The sequence below is a fragment of the Oncorhynchus tshawytscha genome, linkage group LG15 (assembly GCF_018296145.1).
Source record: "Oncorhynchus tshawytscha isolate Ot180627B linkage group LG15, Otsh_v2.0, whole genome shotgun sequence".
Taxonomy (NCBI): Eukaryota; Metazoa; Chordata; class Actinopteri; order Salmoniformes; family Salmonidae; genus Oncorhynchus; species Oncorhynchus tshawytscha.
Genome location: NC_056443.1, coordinates 21489206 through 21507926, shown reverse-complemented (window position 1 = coordinate 21507926; position 18721 = coordinate 21489206). Strand labels below are relative to the sequence as shown.

At 43.7% G+C, this 18721-nt stretch overlaps 1 protein-coding gene across 1 annotated transcript in view; it reads left to right on the top strand.

Annotated features, from left to right (window-relative positions):
- The window catches only part of LOC112232725 (calpain-5-like), a 29255-nt gene that overhangs the window by 4097 nt on the left and 6437 nt on the right, over nucleotides 1-18721 (top strand). The window contains exons 2-9 of the mRNA XM_024399923.2: nucleotides 1641-1806; nucleotides 3454-3585; nucleotides 3846-4057; nucleotides 4525-4717; nucleotides 5290-5492; nucleotides 5665-5742; nucleotides 5880-6354; nucleotides 6847-6969. Coding sequence (XP_024255691.1) covers nucleotides 1641-1806; nucleotides 3454-3585; nucleotides 3846-4057; nucleotides 4525-4717; nucleotides 5290-5492; nucleotides 5665-5742; nucleotides 5880-6354; nucleotides 6847-6969 — 1582 coding nt within the window. The remainder of the gene's footprint in view (nucleotides 1-1640; nucleotides 1807-3453; nucleotides 3586-3845; nucleotides 4058-4524; nucleotides 4718-5289; nucleotides 5493-5664; nucleotides 5743-5879; nucleotides 6355-6846; nucleotides 6970-18721) is intronic.

Sequence of the window (18721 nt, the reverse complement as noted above, 5' to 3'; positions counted from 1 at the left end):
TGTTATAGTCTCAGACGTTACTTTAACAGTTTTAGAAACTTCAAAGTATTTTCTATCCAATGCTACCAATTATATGCATATATCTGGGCCTGAGTAACAGGCAGTTTACTTTGGACACGCCAGTCAGGCGGAAATTCAGGAAACTAGACCCTATCTTAACATGGTGGCCAGAAACGGCAAGCAAGAGGTTTAATTTACTAACGCTGGCCTGTGTGTGTGTGCGTGTATGTGTGTGTGTGTGTGTGTGTGTGTGTGCATGCGTGTGTCGGTATACAGCACCACTAGATCCCACAGCCACCTACACACTGGCTTCTGGCATAAACACTGACACAGAATCGCACCTGGCTAACACACACACACACACACTGCTGGCTGGTGTCAGGGCCTCCTTGGCAGTAGCTAGGTGTAATGACCTAAACTGTGTCCTCACCTCATGTCCCCTGACCCCTACGACCATAACGTTAACCCTTCTAGCTCCACACTTTCTGAATACTATGTACAGTGCCTTCAGAAAGTATTCACACCATTTCACTGTTTCCATATTTTTGGTCTTACAAAGTGGGATTAATATGGATTAATTGTCATGAGCAAAAAAATAATAAAATGAATATATCTTGATTAGATAAGTATTCAACCCCCTGAGTCAATACATGTTAGAATCACCTTTGGCAGAGTCTTTCTGGGTAAGTTTCTAAGAGCTTTGCACAACTGAATTGCACAATATTTGCCCATTATTCTTTAAACTATTCTTCAAGCTCTGTCAAGTTGGTTGTTGATCATTGCTAGACAGCCATTTTCAAATCTTGTCATAGATTAAGTCAAAACTGTAACCAGGCCAATCAGGAACATTCAATGTCATCTTCGTAAGCAACTCCAGTGTATATTTGGGCTTGTGTTTTAGGTAATTGTCCAGCTGAAAGATACATTTGTCTCCCAGCGTCTGTTGGAAAGTAAACCAAGTTTTCCTCTAGGATTTTGCCTGTTCTTAGCTCTATTCTGTTATTTTTATCCTAAAGAAACACTCCCTAGTCCTTGCCGAAGACAAGGATACTCATAACAGTATGCAACCACCACCATGCTTGAAACTATAAAGAGTGGTACTCAGTGATGTGTTGGATTTGCCTCAAACACAACACTTTGCATTCAGGATTTTTTTTTGCACTATTACTTTAGTGCCTTATTGCGAACAGGATGCATGTTTTGGAATATTTTTTATTGTGTACAGGCTTCCTACTTTTCACTCTGTCATTTATGGCAGTATTGTGGAGTAACTACAATGTTGTTGATCCATATTCAGTTATCTCCTATCACTGCCGTTCAACTCTGTAGCTGTTTTAAAATCAATTTTGGCCTCATGGTGAAATCCCTGAATGGTTTCCTTCCTCTCTGGCAACTGAGTTAGGATGAGCGCCTGTGTCTTTGTTGTGACTGGGTGAGTATTGATACACCATCCAAAGTGTAATTAATAACGGAACCATTCTTTCTCTATAGACACCAATAGAATGAGAGGACTTTGTAACATCATGTTCTAACTACTGAAATGAGCAGACATTCTCTTTGCTGTTCCCCCCCTCTCCTCTCTCAATCCCCATCTTTTTCTCTCTCAATCCCGGTCTCCTCGTTTTCTCTCTCACCCTCAGTATGCCAGAGAGAGTGTGTTGGTTCCAGGGGCAGAGTTACCACAAGCTGAAGAGGGCATGTCTGCAGCAGGGCAAGCTCTTCAAGGATCCCCTCTTTCCCCCATCCGCACTGTCACTCTTCTACAAACGAGCCCCACCCCCTGGACTCACATGGAAAAGACCACGGGTGAGCGGATCGGGGATGGGACGGAGGGGGAAGGTGGGGGAGAGAGAGATGGAGTGAGGCAGTGAAAGAGTGGACGAGGGTGAGAGATAGAAGTGTAAAACAGAGGTAAAATCATACACAGACAAAAAGACCAAAAAAAACCACACAAAAAAAAGAAAAGAGAGAGAAGCGGCACCAGAACAGAATTTTTCATCAAAATCAATCACTTGCTTTCTCTCTTCCTCTACAACCACACACACACACACTTTAGAACGCCTGGACTCCCCTTTGTGCCCTTTCCCAGGAGGCACCCATTTAAGTCCCCAGTCTAATTCTAGTCGTCCACTCAGCAGGTTTTACTCCAGATATAGTTCATTAAAGCCTTTCTAACAGACCAGAGGCGTCAGGACAGTGTAACCCAACACCAACGGGAGTGTGTGTGGCGCGTGTTGCAGATTTGGACCTGAATATGACCAGGGTTTCAGTGTGTGTTTATAAAAGCATCACCTGATGATTTAAATAGCATGTGTTTGTGATGACGAGTGGAGAAGGGCTGTGTAGTGGTGGTGTAGCTTCAAGGGTGGCTGTTTATTGGACATCAGGTCGTGGTTGTAGTCTTTCTTAAGTATACATAGAAGATATACAAACAAAAAAAAACATCATGAGGAACGAAATGTTCCTATAGGAGGTCAGATTTTTGTTGTTGATTGCATTAATCGATAGAATACTGGACTGCACAGGTATTCTCTTTGCTCACTGGAGTGTGGGGGGGCTAACCACAAAGGGTTAATGGGATTGTGTTCCTAATGCTCTACACAGGTCATTTAAGCCTGCATCCAACAGGAGTCGAACGATAGGATGACATCTGTCACCTCACTTTGCAGTGAGACATACGCACTTGGACTCCTGTATACACACAAACGCACACACACACTTGCACACACTCTCACCAGCATTCATGCACGTGTACACCACACACACACATGGACAAGACGCTTGGACACTCTGAATTTCCTTCCTCAGCTATCATAACTGTTATAAAATCCGTTCAGCATCATATTTCATACAGTACTTAGCTTGAACATGATGTCATCTAAGGGGAAATTGAGTTCATAACTTTTCTAGAGTTACATGTTTACAGGTTGTGACCTGTGTGTGTAGTAGTGCGTTTGTGTGTATGTGTGATAGTGTTTAACTATTCTTGTGGGGACTTCCAGTCCCCACAAGATTAGGAAACAAACAAAAATTTGACCAACTGGGGACATTTTGTTAGTCACCACAAGGTCAAATGCTATTTCTAGGGGGTTTAGGGTTAAGGTTAGAATTAGTGTTAGAATTATGTTAAGTGTTAGGGATAGGACCTAGGGTTAGGTTTCGGGTTAGGGTTAGGAGCTGTGTTTAGGGTTAGGGTTAAGGTTAGGTTTTTGGTTTAAGGTTAGGGTTAGGGTAAGAGTACGGGTTAGGTTTAGGATTATGAGCATAGACTGGATTGACACTTGTCCTGACAAAAACACTGACACTATGTCAATATAAACTAGATTGAATTGGCTTACTATACTGTGCTCTACTGTATGTTGCACCAAATTTACTGCTGATCTTGGAGTATGCATATGTTAACATGTTATTGTGTATCTGTATTGAGTCTCTCTCTCTCTCTCTCTCTCGCAGGAACTGTGTAAGGACCCTCGTCTCTTTGTGGACAGGATCAGCACATGGGACCTGCACCAAGGCAGCTTAGGTAACTGCTGGATGGTGGCAGCCACTTCCTGTCTGGCCTCGGAGCCATCGCTGTGGAAGAAGGTGAGGGGTCAAAGGGCAGAGGCCAAATCCCTATAGGTCACATTCAGTGATTTACTTCCTGGTCACTGATTTCATATTCATTTTACTGAAGAAGTCTTAACGATATGTTTCTTATAGCTGAATCAGACATGTTAGTGCTGGGCTGGAATAAAAGCCTGCACACTCCGTAGCTCTGAACGACCAGGAAGCTGGCCGCCTCTGTACTAACACATTCAGGTACCCCAAAACCCTTGTTCAATTTGATTGGTCTAAACCACCAGGTGATTCCGGATCACGTGGAACAGGAGTGGAAGCCCAAGCGTCCGGACCTGTATGCCGGAATCTTCCACTTCCGCTTCTGGCGGCTTGGCCGCTGGACAGACGTGGTGGTGGACGACCTCCTTCCGGTCAGCGAGGACGGAACGCTGCTCTTCTGCCGCTCAGCCACGCCACGGGAGTTCTGGAGCAGCCTGTTGGAGAAGGCCTACGCCAAGTGAGACTTTACACTGTACTAAAGCCAAGACACAGCTGAGAGATTAGATTTCAGGTTGGCTAGGAGGAGGCTTGTTAATCACTCAATCAGTATTCATTTATTGTCCCAATTGCACAGAGTAATTTTAGATATAATGAATACAGTATCCACCACACAGTATACACTACACAGTATACACTACACAGTATCCACCACACAGTGTACACTACACAGTATACACCACACAGTGTACACTACACAGTATCCACCACACAGTGTACACCACACAGTGTACACTACACAGTATCCACCACACAGTATTCACCACAGTGTACACCACACAGTGTACTGTACACCACACAGTATACACCACAGTGACCACACTTGACCAAATAAACCAGTAGCTAGTCAACATTCTTTCCTTATCCTCACCCATTTAACATTTCTTCAGTCTTCCAACCCTTTCCTCCCCTCTTCCTCTTCCCCAGGTTGAATGGCTGCTATGAGGCATTAGAAGGCGGTAACACGGCGGAGGCCCTCATAGACTTCACAGGGGGGGTGTCGGAGCCCCTATGCCTGGACAGGGAGGCCCTCACCCTGCACCCCGGCCAGAGGAGGGCGCTGTTCCAGATCCTGGCCAAGGCCCACGGATGCAAAGCCCTCATCACCTGCTTCATACGGGTCAGTGACCAATACACTTTTCCCTGCATAACCACACTCCTAGGATCAGCTTACCCTTCTTTCCACAGCGTAACAGTAACCATGTGTGGGGAAGATTTTCAATTGACCTTAGATCAGTGAATTAGTACTGAGGCCTCAAAATCTAGGCTTGTGCCAACCTGCCCTAGATGTGATATGAACGTGTGCATTCAGGGTGGTAGTGAATGGTTTGGGATTGGGCCAGAGAGCTTCTATGAATGTCGTCCTACCAGAGAGATCACCTCTACCTACTGTACAGTAGCGGGTTATAGAGAGACAGGTGGCTACATAGTTAACAATGCTAACGCTTACATTTACTGTAGTACAGAATGCGTTAGAATGGCACTGAATGCTATCTATCCTGTCACGCCTCTTTCTGTCCTTTCACACCAGACACATGCCTCTATTGATTAATGATCTGTATTGTTCATTGTGTAGTTGTAGTATACTGCAAGATTCCAATTATACACATCAGGGTTGCCTTCATAGAGTGCCTGTGGTGTGTATTGGTATTAGCGTATCTGTATTGAGTCTCTCTCTCACTCTCTCTACAGCCAGCGGAGGGAGAGAGAGTAGAGTCGGTGCTAGACTGTGGTCTGGTGCGGGGCCATGCCTACGGTATCACCGCAGTGAGGAAGGTGCGCCTGGGGAAGCGGTCACTGCTGCCTGGCCGTTGTAGCGGGACGCCCCGTCTCGGCATGGTGCGCATGAGGAACCCCTGGGGTACAGCCGACTTTACCGGGCCCTGGAGTCAGGGGTGAGGGGGAACGGTTACTGCTGTTCTAGTCTATCAGGATACGGTACATTCAACAAAGAGCTATAGGCCAAGGGTTGTCCCTTTTGGGTAATGTCAAAAATCAGGAACGGACTAGAAACAAGGTTTTGTCTATTTGGTCCATTGACATAGAGCTCTTTTGCGCCCCCTTCAGGTCTCAGCAGTGGAAGCAGGTTGGTCGTGGTGAGAGGGAGAAGATGGGCCTCATTGTCAGAGATGTGGGAGAGTTCTGGTAAAGACATATAGTAAAATAAGCATCACTCTTTTGACAGAAAACAATGATCAATGCATTAAACAAGTCACTACAAATAACACTACAATTCCTGTTGAAAAACTAAAAAGATACTTTTTCACCTCCCCTTCCCTCAGGATGGAGTTTGAGGATTTCTGCCGCTACTTCACAGATGTGGTGGTGTGTCGTCTGGTAGAACGAGCCCTGCTGTGGCCCAACACCCACTGGAGAGAGGTTCGCTGCCATGGGGAGTGGGTCCCAGCCCCCAACACTACCGGGGCAACCCCCGCCACCCTCCTCCCCGGCCGCCAGGCATCCAACCTCGGGAATGACACAGCCAAGCTTGGGGAGGTGAACCAGACTCCGCGAGGGGACCGGAAGGAGGCAAGATTGGGGAAGAGACGAAGAAGTGGAGGAGGAGAAGGAGGAGGCGGTGGAGGGAGAGAGAAGGTGGCTGTAGCGAAGAAGGGGGGGGAGAAGAAGACAAAGAGGAAGGAGGAGAGTGTGAAGAAGGAGGGAGAGGTGGTTGGACGGTGGGATAAACACATGGATAAGAGGAGTAGGTGTGGAGGATGCATCAACCACAAAGACACCTTTCTACACAACCCCCAGGTGAGTTTACCCTATATATTTCTACACAACAACCAGGTGAGCCTACACTATAGCTAGGTTTATGCCCATAGCAACTGGTTAAATGGTTCCAGGGCAAGGTTCAGTCCACTCAGAGTCTGTTTGGTAATGACCAGTAGTTACATTCTGACGGTAGTGATAAACATATTATTTATGTTCAGAGAACTACACTCAGTATGATAGTATAGTATCTCATTATATAGTATGCTTATACGTCAAGCATGTAAATCATTTGTGTTGCTATAACTGTAAGGACTCAACATGTACTATTTTGGCAACTGCTGCAATCTTAATGGTGTAGAAATAGACCTGTGAAAGCCTATTCAGAGGGGTGCAGTTAGGAAACAACATTGCTAAGCTAAAAACAACATGGCTGACACTAAGCTATATTAGTGTTACTGCTATTCTAGGGACACTCTGCCTCCCTTCTGCCCCCCCCCCCTTCTATCTCTTATCCCACCTCTCCCACTACAGTTCATGTTTGAGGTGCAGGGAAAGGAGGATGAGGTGTTGATCTGTCTGCAGCAGGAGGACAGGAGGATAAAGAGGAAGGATGGAGGAGGAGCAAATCTGCCCATCGGCTTTGAGGTGCTGAGGGTGAGTCACAGGCAATGTTCCCTCTAAGCTGGAAGTGTGCCATGCAGAAGAAATATTAGCCCGCGCAGAGAAGCAGGAGATTGAACTTGCCTGTTAGGTAATACTATCAATATTTCCCTTTACTGTGGGAATTGTGATCAAATCAATGCAACATACCGAAACAAAACAAACTGCGCAAGATTTAATATACAAAAATAATTATGGAAGAGATTTTGTTGTAGGCACAACGCATCAGAATAGGATTCTATTGCATTGACAGGCACGACTCAGGCTCGTACTCTATAACCGGTGTGCCATTCACATTGAACTGGACTGTTTTTACAGCATGAGCGGTCCTGAGTAGATGGCTTCTTTTTAGATCAAAGCGAGAACTACATGTAGCAACGTGTGCACATTTGTACATTTGTTCATATCCTTTGCTAGGTACTGAGTTATTAGCCCAGTTATAGATCCTTTGTAGTCAGCAATGGAGCCTGATTGCTTCATACAAGAGCACAAAACCTCTGCATTTCTAGACATCTTTGAAAAGCAAGTCAAGTAAGAGCTGTTTTTGTCTTAATGGGGCAGTATCGTAATTTGAGATAGGCTTGAATAAGCTAAGTAGCCAATAGGCAAAGGGTAACATAATTTGTCTGATTCTCTGTAATAATAGTATGGGAATAATGATGCATTTTATTTTGTGAAGTGGTTTCTTGCATCAAACAACACAACATGTTCAGTCACCTCCTTGTCTGAAGGACAAGTGGATAACAGATTAATGTCAAGCCCTGCATGTTTTCTTTAAAACTTTCATGAAATGTAGGCTTACATTGAACACCACACATTGGCCTCTACTGTGGGCTGAACGATAGAACAGCTATTTCCATTTTTGTTTTGGATGGTAGGCCACTCTGGTAGGCCTACATTACGATCAAATAGCCACAGCAGCCTACTTGACCACTGTTAAAATGACCTTAAAGTGGGTACAGCCTCAGTGTTCACAGTAAACATGCAGCGGAAGTTTCATAGAATTTTCACAATGTTCAAGTTTGCGCTCAGTAGACCGTAGAATGCTATAGTACACCCAAGGTGTGTGTGTGTGTGTGTGTGTGTGTGTGTGTGTGTGTGGACGTGTTTAACTATTCTTGTGGGGACCATATGGATTCTTTAGACACTCAGAACAGTGAAAAAAATGCATGCTGAGGGAAAATAGAGCCACTCTACAAAGTATTACTAACCCAAACACAGTGGGGAACAATGGGCTAAGGATTTATAAAATAATGATTATATTAATAATGATAATGCTATTATTATTTTCAATGAAGTTCTGATTTAATCTCTTCAGTGTTTGTTGAAAAAACTCCAATCAGGTCTCTAGCTAGCTAAGTCAAGCTTTGGCTAGGTAATCAGAAGCTAGATAAAGGCACCTGCCCTCCAACTATATTAGGGCAAACATTTTGAGTGACAGTGGAATCAACCAATCACATTTTGACTTAATGGGTGGGACCGTTTTTATAAAAACATATGGAAACATCTGCCTTCTTGAAGGCCAACAGGTCACTGCGCAATAGCGAGCAGTAGTTTTCCCACCTTCTAGCTAGCTAGCTTTCGTTGTCTGCTCGTTTGCAGCGGCTGCAGCAGGTGTTATCAAAGAAGATGTTGTTGCTAATTTGTTAGCTTCTCCCTTTTCAAGAATACGTTTCAACAAGAAGTAAAAAATCTAAAAAATCTGACAAGCAACCAATTAAATATGGCCATTTTCAATTTTTCTTAAATTAGAATGTTTGGAAATTACGTACAGTATACTAAGACATTTGTGAAAATAATATAATAATATAGAGTGGGAAAGTGGCCTTGCATTTGAACAATTAATAGACATTGGCGTTAATAAAACCGAATAAAAACATCTGTCTTGTCCAGGACCAGAGTATACACAGACCGGTGTGCTATAGCCATTCATAGCTACATTAAGCCTTAATACAGACAATCCATTTGCCACACGGGCCTGCCATCATTCACTTAGAACTGGACTGTGTGTTTACAGGCAGTTGCACAGTGCAACTTTAGATCATTAGAACACATTTGCCAAAAGCCACAAAATACACCTGAATGTATTTCTGAAAACATGTAAACACCACGGGAGTCCTCTTACATTTGGTAACTTTACAATCCTATTGATCAAACAACCATGAAAAGGTAGGCTCTCTCTCCCTCAGTTATGCACATCAACAACAACATGATCAACATCTAATGCTAGCCTGAGCAAGATGAGCTAAAATCTAATGAAGGAACTTTAGATAAACTCTCTCAAACTTTTTCAGCTAGTTGGGCATCAAAATTGCACTGATAAACAATGGGGAATTGTAATATCCTCGTCCTTCTGTAGCTTGCCTGCCAATACATGCTTGTCCCAACCAAGCACCAAGGCTCACTGGCTAAAGTTGGCTAGCTTGCCAGCTAGCTAACATTACTTTTAGACACAAATGAGAGAACCTCACTGACCATTTTACTCGCCGTAGCAGAGCTGGATAGGATGTTTACATGTCAACTAGAGCATTCTTGACTAAGTATTACTTTTTTTGCCTACGTTTACTGACACTTTCAGTTTGTGTTGCTCATTTGTAAATTCCTCAGTTGTTCTGCGCTATGGCACACAGACGAGAGTGCTCTAAAATTGGAGTAGATAGCCAGAGTGAATTTGCGAACGCAAGAGATATGTTAACTGGATAACAGTTGTTCAAGTTCTTGCTGGCTAACCAAATGACACCTGCATCTCTAGCTGTGTATAGCCACTGAAAAAATAAATGAGGGGTACAAATCAGTCACTCACCTACTCCATGACATGACATCCTCCTAGCACCTGGCTAGCTAGCTAGGCTCCGTGTTTTTAGCATTCCCAGCCTTGGTTATATTCGTCTGTTTTTGTCCAGAAAATGTTGTCATTGCAACTGTGGCGGACTGCAATAGCATCGAATAGTCCCCGCGATATGCAACTGTTCAGGGAAGTCAGGAACCAATACACGCAGTCAGTCAGGAAAGCTAAGGCCAGCTTTTTCAGGCAGAAGTTTGCATCCTGTAGCTCCAACTCCAAAAAGTTCTGGGACACTGTGAAGTCCATGGAGAACAAGAGCACCTCCTCCCAGCTGCCCACTGCACTGAGGCTAGGTAACACGGTCACCACCGATAAACCCATGATAATCGAAAACTTCAAGAAGCATTTCTCAACGGCTGGCCATGCCTTCCTGGCTACTCCAACCTCGGCCAACAGCTCTGCCCTCCCCCCGCAGCTACTCGCCCAAGCCTCTCCAGGTTCTCCTTTACCCAAATCCAGATAGCAGATGTTCTGAAAGAGCTGCAAAACCTGGACCTGTACAAATCAGCTGGGCTTGACAATCTGGACCCTCTATTTCTGAAACTATCCGCCGCCATTGTCGCAACCCCTATTACCAGCCTGTTCAACCTCTCTTTCATATCGTCTGAGATCCCCAAGGATTGGAAAGCTGCCGCAGTCATCCCCCTCTTCAAAGGGGGAGACACCCTGGACCCAAACTGTTACAGACCTATATCCATCCTGCCCTGCCTATCTAAGGTCTTCGAAAGCCAAGTCAACAAACAGGTCACTGACCATCTCGAATCCCACCGTACCTTCTCCACTGTGCAATCTGGTTTCCGAGCCGGTCACGGGTGCACCTTAGCCACGCTCAAGGTACTAAACGATATCATAACCGCCATCGATAAAAGACAGTACTGTGCAGCTGTCTTCATCGACCTTGCCAAGGCTTTCAACTCTGTCAATCACTATATTCTTATTGGCAGACTCAGTAGCCTCGGTTTTTCGGATGACTGCCTTGCCTGGTTCACCAATTACTTTGCAGACAGAGTTCAGTGTGTCAAATCGGAGGGCATGCTGTCCGGTCCTCTGGCAGTCTCTATGGGGGTGCCACAGGGTTCAATCCTCGGGCCGACTCTTTTCTCTGTATATATCAATGATGTTGCTCTTGCTGCGGGCGATTCCCTGATCCACCTCTACGCAGACGACGCCATTCTATATACTTCCGGCCGTCCTTGGACACTGTGCTATCTAACCTCCAAACGAGCTTCAATGCCATACAACACTCCTTCCGTGGCCTCCAACTGCTCTTAAACGCTAGTAAAACCAAATGCATGCTTTTCAACCGTTCGCTGCCTGCACCCGCACGCCTGACCAGCATCACCACCCTGGATGGTTCCGACCTTGAATATGTGGACATCTATAAGTACCTAGGTGTCTGGCTAGACTGTAAACTCTCCTTCCAGACTCATATCAAACATCTACAATCGAAAATCAAATCAAGAGTCGGCCTTCTATTCCGCAACAAAGCCTCCTTCACTCACGCCGCCAAACTTACCCTAGTAAAACTGACTATCCTACCGATCCTCGACTTCGGCGATGTCATCTACAAAATTGCTTCCAACACTCTACTCAGCAAACTGGATGCAGTTTATCACAGTGCCATCCGTTTTGTCACTAAAGCACCTTATACCACCCACCACTGTGACTTGTATGCTCTAGTCGGCTGGCCCTCGCTACATATTCGTCGCCAGACCCACTGGCTCCAGGTCATCTACAAGTCCATGCTAGGTAAAGCTCCGCCTTATCTCAGTTCACTGGTCACGATGGCAACACCCATCCGTAGCACGCACTCCAGCAGGTGTATCTCACTGATCATCCCTAAAGCCAACACCTCATTTGGCCGCCTTTCGTTCCAGTTCTCTGCTGCCTGTGACTGGAACGAATTGCAAAAATCGCTGAAGTTGGAGACTTTTATCTCCCTTACCAACTTCAAACATCTGCTATCTGAGCAGATAACCGATCGCTGCAGCTGTACATAGTCTATCGGTAAATAGCCCACCCATTTTTACCTACCTCATCCCCATACTGTTTTTATTTATTTACTTTTCTGCTCTTTTGCACACCAATATCTCTACCTGTACATGACCATCTGATCATTTATCACTCCAGTGTTAATCTGCAAAATTGTAATTATTCGCCTACCTCCTCATGCCTTTTGCACACAATGTATATAGACTCCCCTTTTTTTCTACTGTGTTATTGACTTGTTAATTGTTTACTCCATGTGTAACTCTGTGTTGTCTGTTCACACTGCTATGCTTTATCTTGGCCAGGTCGCAGTTGCAAATGAGAACTTGTTCTCAACCAGCCTACCTGGTTAAATAAAGGTGAAATAAAAAAATAAAAAACAGTGCATCCCGAATAGAGGCAGCAAACAATGTACCAGGCCAGCTGTGGTTTACAACCTGATAGCAATATTTTTTGGACTATCAAGAAATGTATTGGTGAATTGTATTCATCATTGATTAAACTGCATCCATCTTTTCTGCCAACAATGCCTTAGTGTATGTCATGGAAGGTTGAGTCAAATATAACCTATTTTTAAAACCTCTTATGAAGTTGGTTTTGTAGCTTAAACTGGGAATTTGATCTTTTTTACTGATGTTACGATTGTTAGTTTGCTTAATATCTGCAAAGTAGTTAAAACGCTGTCAGTTACACTTTAAACTTTAGGTCACTGGTTACTTTGTGTGTTAAACATGAAATGTATTTTGCAATGGGAAGTAATAGTTGTACATTTCGATTGATAAATGCTTAATGGTGGTGCTTTTGTATTCTTATCATTGGGATTTACTGGCTTCGTATGTCCGAGTTCATGGACTGCTTATCTTTTAACATCATGCTGTGTGTGACTCCTGTCTTTCCATCTGCCCTATGCAGTGGTGTTAGTGGTGCCTGGAGAAGTGGGTATACTCTAATTTTGACAAAAGTTCCCAAAGGCCTGCCCAGCGTAAGAAAGGCACCTCGTGTGAAAAAATTAATGTTTTCCTATGTTTTTCAATGAGTTGTCCTATATCTTTTTCAGATTTTCACTCTCGAAATTACATTTTTTTTGTATAGAACAAAGACAACATTTGATGGTCTAAGTCCACAACAGTGGTTAAACCACATCTGATTGGATGGGCCTGGGTCCACCATGTCTACGCCCCTGATGCTAACAGCACATCATGACAATTGTACATTACAAATAGTCTACTAACCAAGACTTCGGATTAAACTTTTTCAATACCCGGTTTGTATACCCATTGGTAGATATCATACGTTGAAATGTCTTTCCTACCCTACCAGCTATCGATGTCATTCTTTGTGAGCTACTACATTCCAAAACCAGTTGAGAACTGCACACTCTTTCTGCCTGCAGATGATGTTCCCCTGGATCTAGGCTATGTGTGCGGCGGGCATGTGAATATATTTCACGTGCTTTGCGATTGTGTAGACTACTTTGTGCATGATTTCTCTAATTGTACTGCATAATTGATTGAAGTCGTATCCCAGGTAGACAAAATTGGTTTCATAAAGTTTTTTTTAGGTGTTTGATTGGTTGTCTAAACATTCTGAATGCATTCAGATAAACGTTCAGTTTTGGTTAAAGTGTAGGTGCTAGTGTAGTGCTCTCTCACACCATTTGGGCACACAGATCTCTTTCTGTTTATCGGTGACTCTGTCACAAAGCCTGGAGTGGTGGGTGCGGAGTCAAGCAGAGAGTAGAGGATAATGCGGACACTGGACTTTATTACGGCCTCCAAATTAAACGGCCAAAACAACAGGCGAATAATCAAAAATGGTCCAACCCAACACAGGGCACCAACAGACAGGAACACTACACGCAACAACCTAGACTAACAGAAAACAAGCCCGCACAATAACAGGCGGGCCTAACAGGCTTAAATAGTCCTGAATCAAAACAAAATAAGAGACAGGTGCAACCAATAAGACATAACAAACAGAAAAGGAAAAGGGGATCGGTGGCAGCTAGTAGACCGGCGGCGACGACCGCCGAGCGCCACCCGAACAGGCAGGGGAGCCACCTTCGGTGGGAGTCGTGACAGACTCTCTTTTCTCTGGAGACAGATGTGTCAATTTTGACAAGTAACGTTATAGAATAAGAAAGTTACCTAGCATTATGGGATAGTGGTGAAGTAAACAAACATGGCTGTACCCACGAAGTGCGTACGTGGCAAACGTTGGAATAAGTTTCAAATACATTTATTTATAAATGTTTATTTTGAAACCTACTGAAAACGTCCATAAACGTTGGCCAGGAGTTCCTTCTCATACGTGTCAAACAGTTTCAAATCCCAACCTATTGGCTATGTTGGAATAGGTTTCAAATACATTTATTTTGAAACATTCATTTTGAAACCTCCTGACAACGTCTAGAAACGTTGGCCAAGAGTTCTCTTTCATACGTGTCAAACAGTACCAAATCGAGGAGCACGTGATGCCGCGGAGCTGAGCAGACGTTGACAAACCAAGCTCTTCAAAGTTATTCCATTATTACCTAAATAACAACGTTGAAACAATATTCTAACATCGACTGATAAATTGTCAAGTACTTACCTTCCCAAAGAGCCTTGGACCTCCGGCCGAGAGGCAAGAAGGACGACCTAAACGTAGTTGATTCCCAAGATAACACTACATCTAGCAAGATTAGCATTAGCCCTCATAACTCAGACGACAGTTCCAGACTGTTGCTCTCAGCCTCTTGCGAGCCTGCCGACAGGCTTGCTACTCCCCTCCGGGAAATCAGGATGGTAACAAAGGTCTTTCTCTGAAAATTGACAAGAAATCGACTGAACTCCATTCTTCCATTGACGACCTGAAATCCTCCATGAATGATCTCCTTTTGAGAACGACTGAGATTGAGTTGTGCATTAGCACAGTTGAAGATACCATTACTCGACATGACCAGGTTCTGATACAACTGTAGAAGGACAATGCCTACCTGAAAAACAAGGTAGACCAGATGGAGAACCAGAGCAGACATAGCAATATCTGTGTGGTGGGATTGAAAGAGGACAGCGAGGGCCATGACCCGGTCTGTTTCTTCACTCATTGGATCCCGGATGTCCTAGGCATAATCAACTTCACCAAGCCATTGGAAATCGAATGCGCCCACAGAACATCCGCCCCCGAAACCCCGGGCCAGATGAGCCCCCACGAGCTGGCCTGATCAGGTTCCTCCGTTTCCAGGACAGAGAGAAGATACTGCAACTCGCAAGAGCCAAAGGGTACATCACCATCGATGGCAAGAGGGTCAGCCATTTCCCGGATATGAGCGCGGATCTCGCCAGACATCGCAAGCAGTTCAGACCTGCCGCCAAAGCACTGAAGGAGAAGAACCTCACCGGCTACGTCATCCACCCGGCGCAGATGAAAGTTCAGTACAAAGGCCGAAGCCATCTCTTCAACACACCGGAAGAAGTGTTCACTTTTCTCAAAGAACTGAACCGGGTCTGAATCAGGATGGTTTCTCTGGGGGATACAGTTTGTTTGATTTTTCTTTTCCGTGCTGTCCTGGGACTGAACTGCTGATCTCTTCTTGGAATTTGGATCCATTTACCCCGCTATCCGGTCACTATAATTGATTTGTACATTTTCAACTAACCGTTTTTTTCCCGGGGTGATTCCTATTACATTTACAGGAGAGTATATTTTGGTTTAGTCAATATCCACTAGGCGAAGCACATTAGTGGGCTTAGGCCCACTGCTTTCCCCCTCATTTATGTTTCTCCTCTCCTGAAAAAGACTCAGCAGCCCTTACTGTGGGCAGTAGATATTCAGCCATAAACGTCTATTCACAACGTTTGTTTTCAACTTAGAGAGCTCGCAGGTTTTAGTTTACACCAAAGTTTAGCTAGTAAGAGCAAGATGGATAGCGCGCAACAACGCATCTCTACAAGTGTATTCATGTTTGATTGTTGGGATTGTGGTTTTAGTCTGACAACCCCGGGTGGGGTTTCTGTTTTTTGTTTTTTTTCTGTTTATTGTTTTTTCCTTCCTAAAGAGACACATAGGTCACTTCAGTGTTCAAACTAAAGTTGAATATATATATAAGAGATTACATATAAGAGATTTCCATTTGGTTATATATTTGAAACCCAACCTATGCTTAATCCACTAAAATATGTCACATTCAACGTAAAAGGTCTTAACAGCCCGATTAAAAGGAAAAGAGTCTATACATACCTTAAGAAATTAAAGGGCAGACATTGTGTTTTTACAGGAAACACATCTTACAGCCAGTGAACACAAGAAATTGAAGAGGGAATGGGTAGGAGAATTTTTTGCGTCCTCTTTTAACTCCAAAGCAAGAGGAACTGCAATTTTACTGCAAAAGTAGACACATCCCCTTCTGCGTCAACAACACCATCTCTGATCCCTCGGGCAGGTTTGTTTTGGTGCGGGGGAATACGTTTTCGGGGTCTTGGACCCTATTGAATATTTATGCTCCTAACTTCGATGACCATATGTTTATTCAGAATGTCTTCCTTCAGGTTGCTCAAGCACCACCAGGATGGCTACTGGCTGGAGGAGATTTAAATGTTTGTTTAGATACATTTCTTGATAGGTCTTCTGATAAACCCTCACTTCTTACCAAAGCCAGCAAGCTCACCATGTCATTCATGAAAGATCTTAATTTGCTAGACATCTGGAGACAGTTGCACCCACAGGATAGGGACTACTCTTTTTATTCACACCCACACAACACACACACACGCATAGATAACTTTTTACTATCGACCCAACTGTTTCATAGAGTGTTAGATATCAAGTATCTCCCCAGATTGCTTAGTGGTATTATCAATCTCCATTCCTACCAAGGTAAATGGAGCATATAGATGGAGACTAAATTCTACACTCCTGAAGCAACCTGAATTTTGTGCATTCATCAATGAGCAGATCAATATTTTTACTTTGACAAACAAACCCTCCGCTCTTGACAGTTTCATTCTTTGGGACACATTGAAAGCCTATCTGAGGGGACAGATCATTTCCTATACTAAAGGGTTGAAGAGAAAACATGTGCGGAACGTGCGGAACTGAATGTCCTTGAATCTGAAATCTCTGAGCTAGAGAACCTACCAAAGAGGCCCAACTAAATATCTATACAGGCTTTTGATAAATAAAAAACTGAAATATAATACTCTGAACACATATCAGGCTGAGAGGGCCGTCACTAAATCAAATCAGCGTTACTACGAGCTTGGAGAGAAAGCACACAACGTATTGGCATGGCAACTGAATGCAGAGGAAAGTAGAGGACAATTAATGCTATAGAAACTCTTACTAATGAGATATCTTTCGACCCTACTGAAATTAATGATACTTTTAAGAAATAACACAAAGACCTCTACACTTCCCAATCAAGCGATGATCTATCAGAGATCAACTCCTTTCTCTCCTCTCTCAACCTCCCATGCCTGTCAGAGGAAGACAGAGAGCGCCTGAGTAAACAGTTCTCAGTTCCTGAATTGTTGGAGGCCATTAAATCCTTACCTTCTAATAAATCACCTGGGGAGGATGGCTTCCCTCCAGAGTTCTATAAAGTATTTAGGGAGCAGTTGATCCCCTACCTTATGGAGGTACTTTAAAAAGCCAGGGAAGACAACTGCTTTACAAGAGTCTTTCTCTTAAGCAGTGATTACTGTAATCCACAAGAAAGGGAAAAACCCGCTAAAGTGCGCCTCCTATAGACCAATCTCTCTCCAGAACACAGATTGTAAACTGGTCACCAGTTTCCCTGTTGGTCAACCCGGATCAGACTGGCTTCATAATTAATAGATTGTCCTCCCATAATCTCAGAAGGTTCTTTTGATATAATTCACCTTGCTATCAAAAACAAAATACCTAGTGTCGCAGTCTCCCTCGATGCTGAAAAGGCCTTTGATAGGGTTGAATGGCCATACCTCTTTCACGTCTTGGAAAAGTTTGGTTTAGGTACCGTGTTTGTAAGTTTGATAAAATCACTCTACAAATCTCCTAAAGCTAGGATTGCTAACAATGGGATTACTTCCTCCTCTTTCCCTCTCTATAGGGGGAATAGACAAGGTTGCCTAATTATCCCCCAACTCTTTGCCCTCGCCATTGTCGTGTCTTTGGCTATGCCGGATTAAGTGATGTGACATCCTATTCTATAAAATAATTTCTCCGTAATTAATATCACCTGATTGAGCTAATCATGAAAATGTCATTAACTAGAGAGTCGGGCACCACGAAATAATATTTGTAGAGCTGTTATCTTCCGAATAAACTCTTAAAGACCTAGTAATATTTTACATCAATAGCAGTCAATATCAATCGTCATCTTAATTCAGTCTCATCTGAAAGTTGTAAATTCTTGGTTATCTGCACGAACCCTGGCTAACAATCTGAATCAGCAATACAAAATTGGGTTTAATCATTTATTTACTAAATACCTAACTAATCACACAGAATTACACATACACATAATTAAATCATAACTTGATTACAAATTACGTCATGAAGGAAAACATCCCTAGCGGGCGGAACAGATATGACAGCTTGTTACACAAAGGAAAAGGGCTGGGTTTGAGTGAAAGATCGAGAAGACTGAGGAACAAAGGGAGAAGCTGTGCTATCGTAAATACAGTATCTCATGCATTCTAAATTACCGCCCATTTGGAAAAAGAAAATGCAATAAACATTTACTCTGAGCTGCGCTTCGGTAGGTTGGTAGTAGATGGAAGGCCGTGTTGCTCAACCGAGTCCTTTGAAGAATGTCTCTGCTGGTAAATTGAATGCGTGGTAGTAACGCCGTTGCGTGGTAGACGGGATACTCTGTCTGTTCCTTCCTAACCTACGTTTGCAGCTGCGGTTGCTAACTCAACGGCTAGGAGGTATCACTTCTGTAGTGAA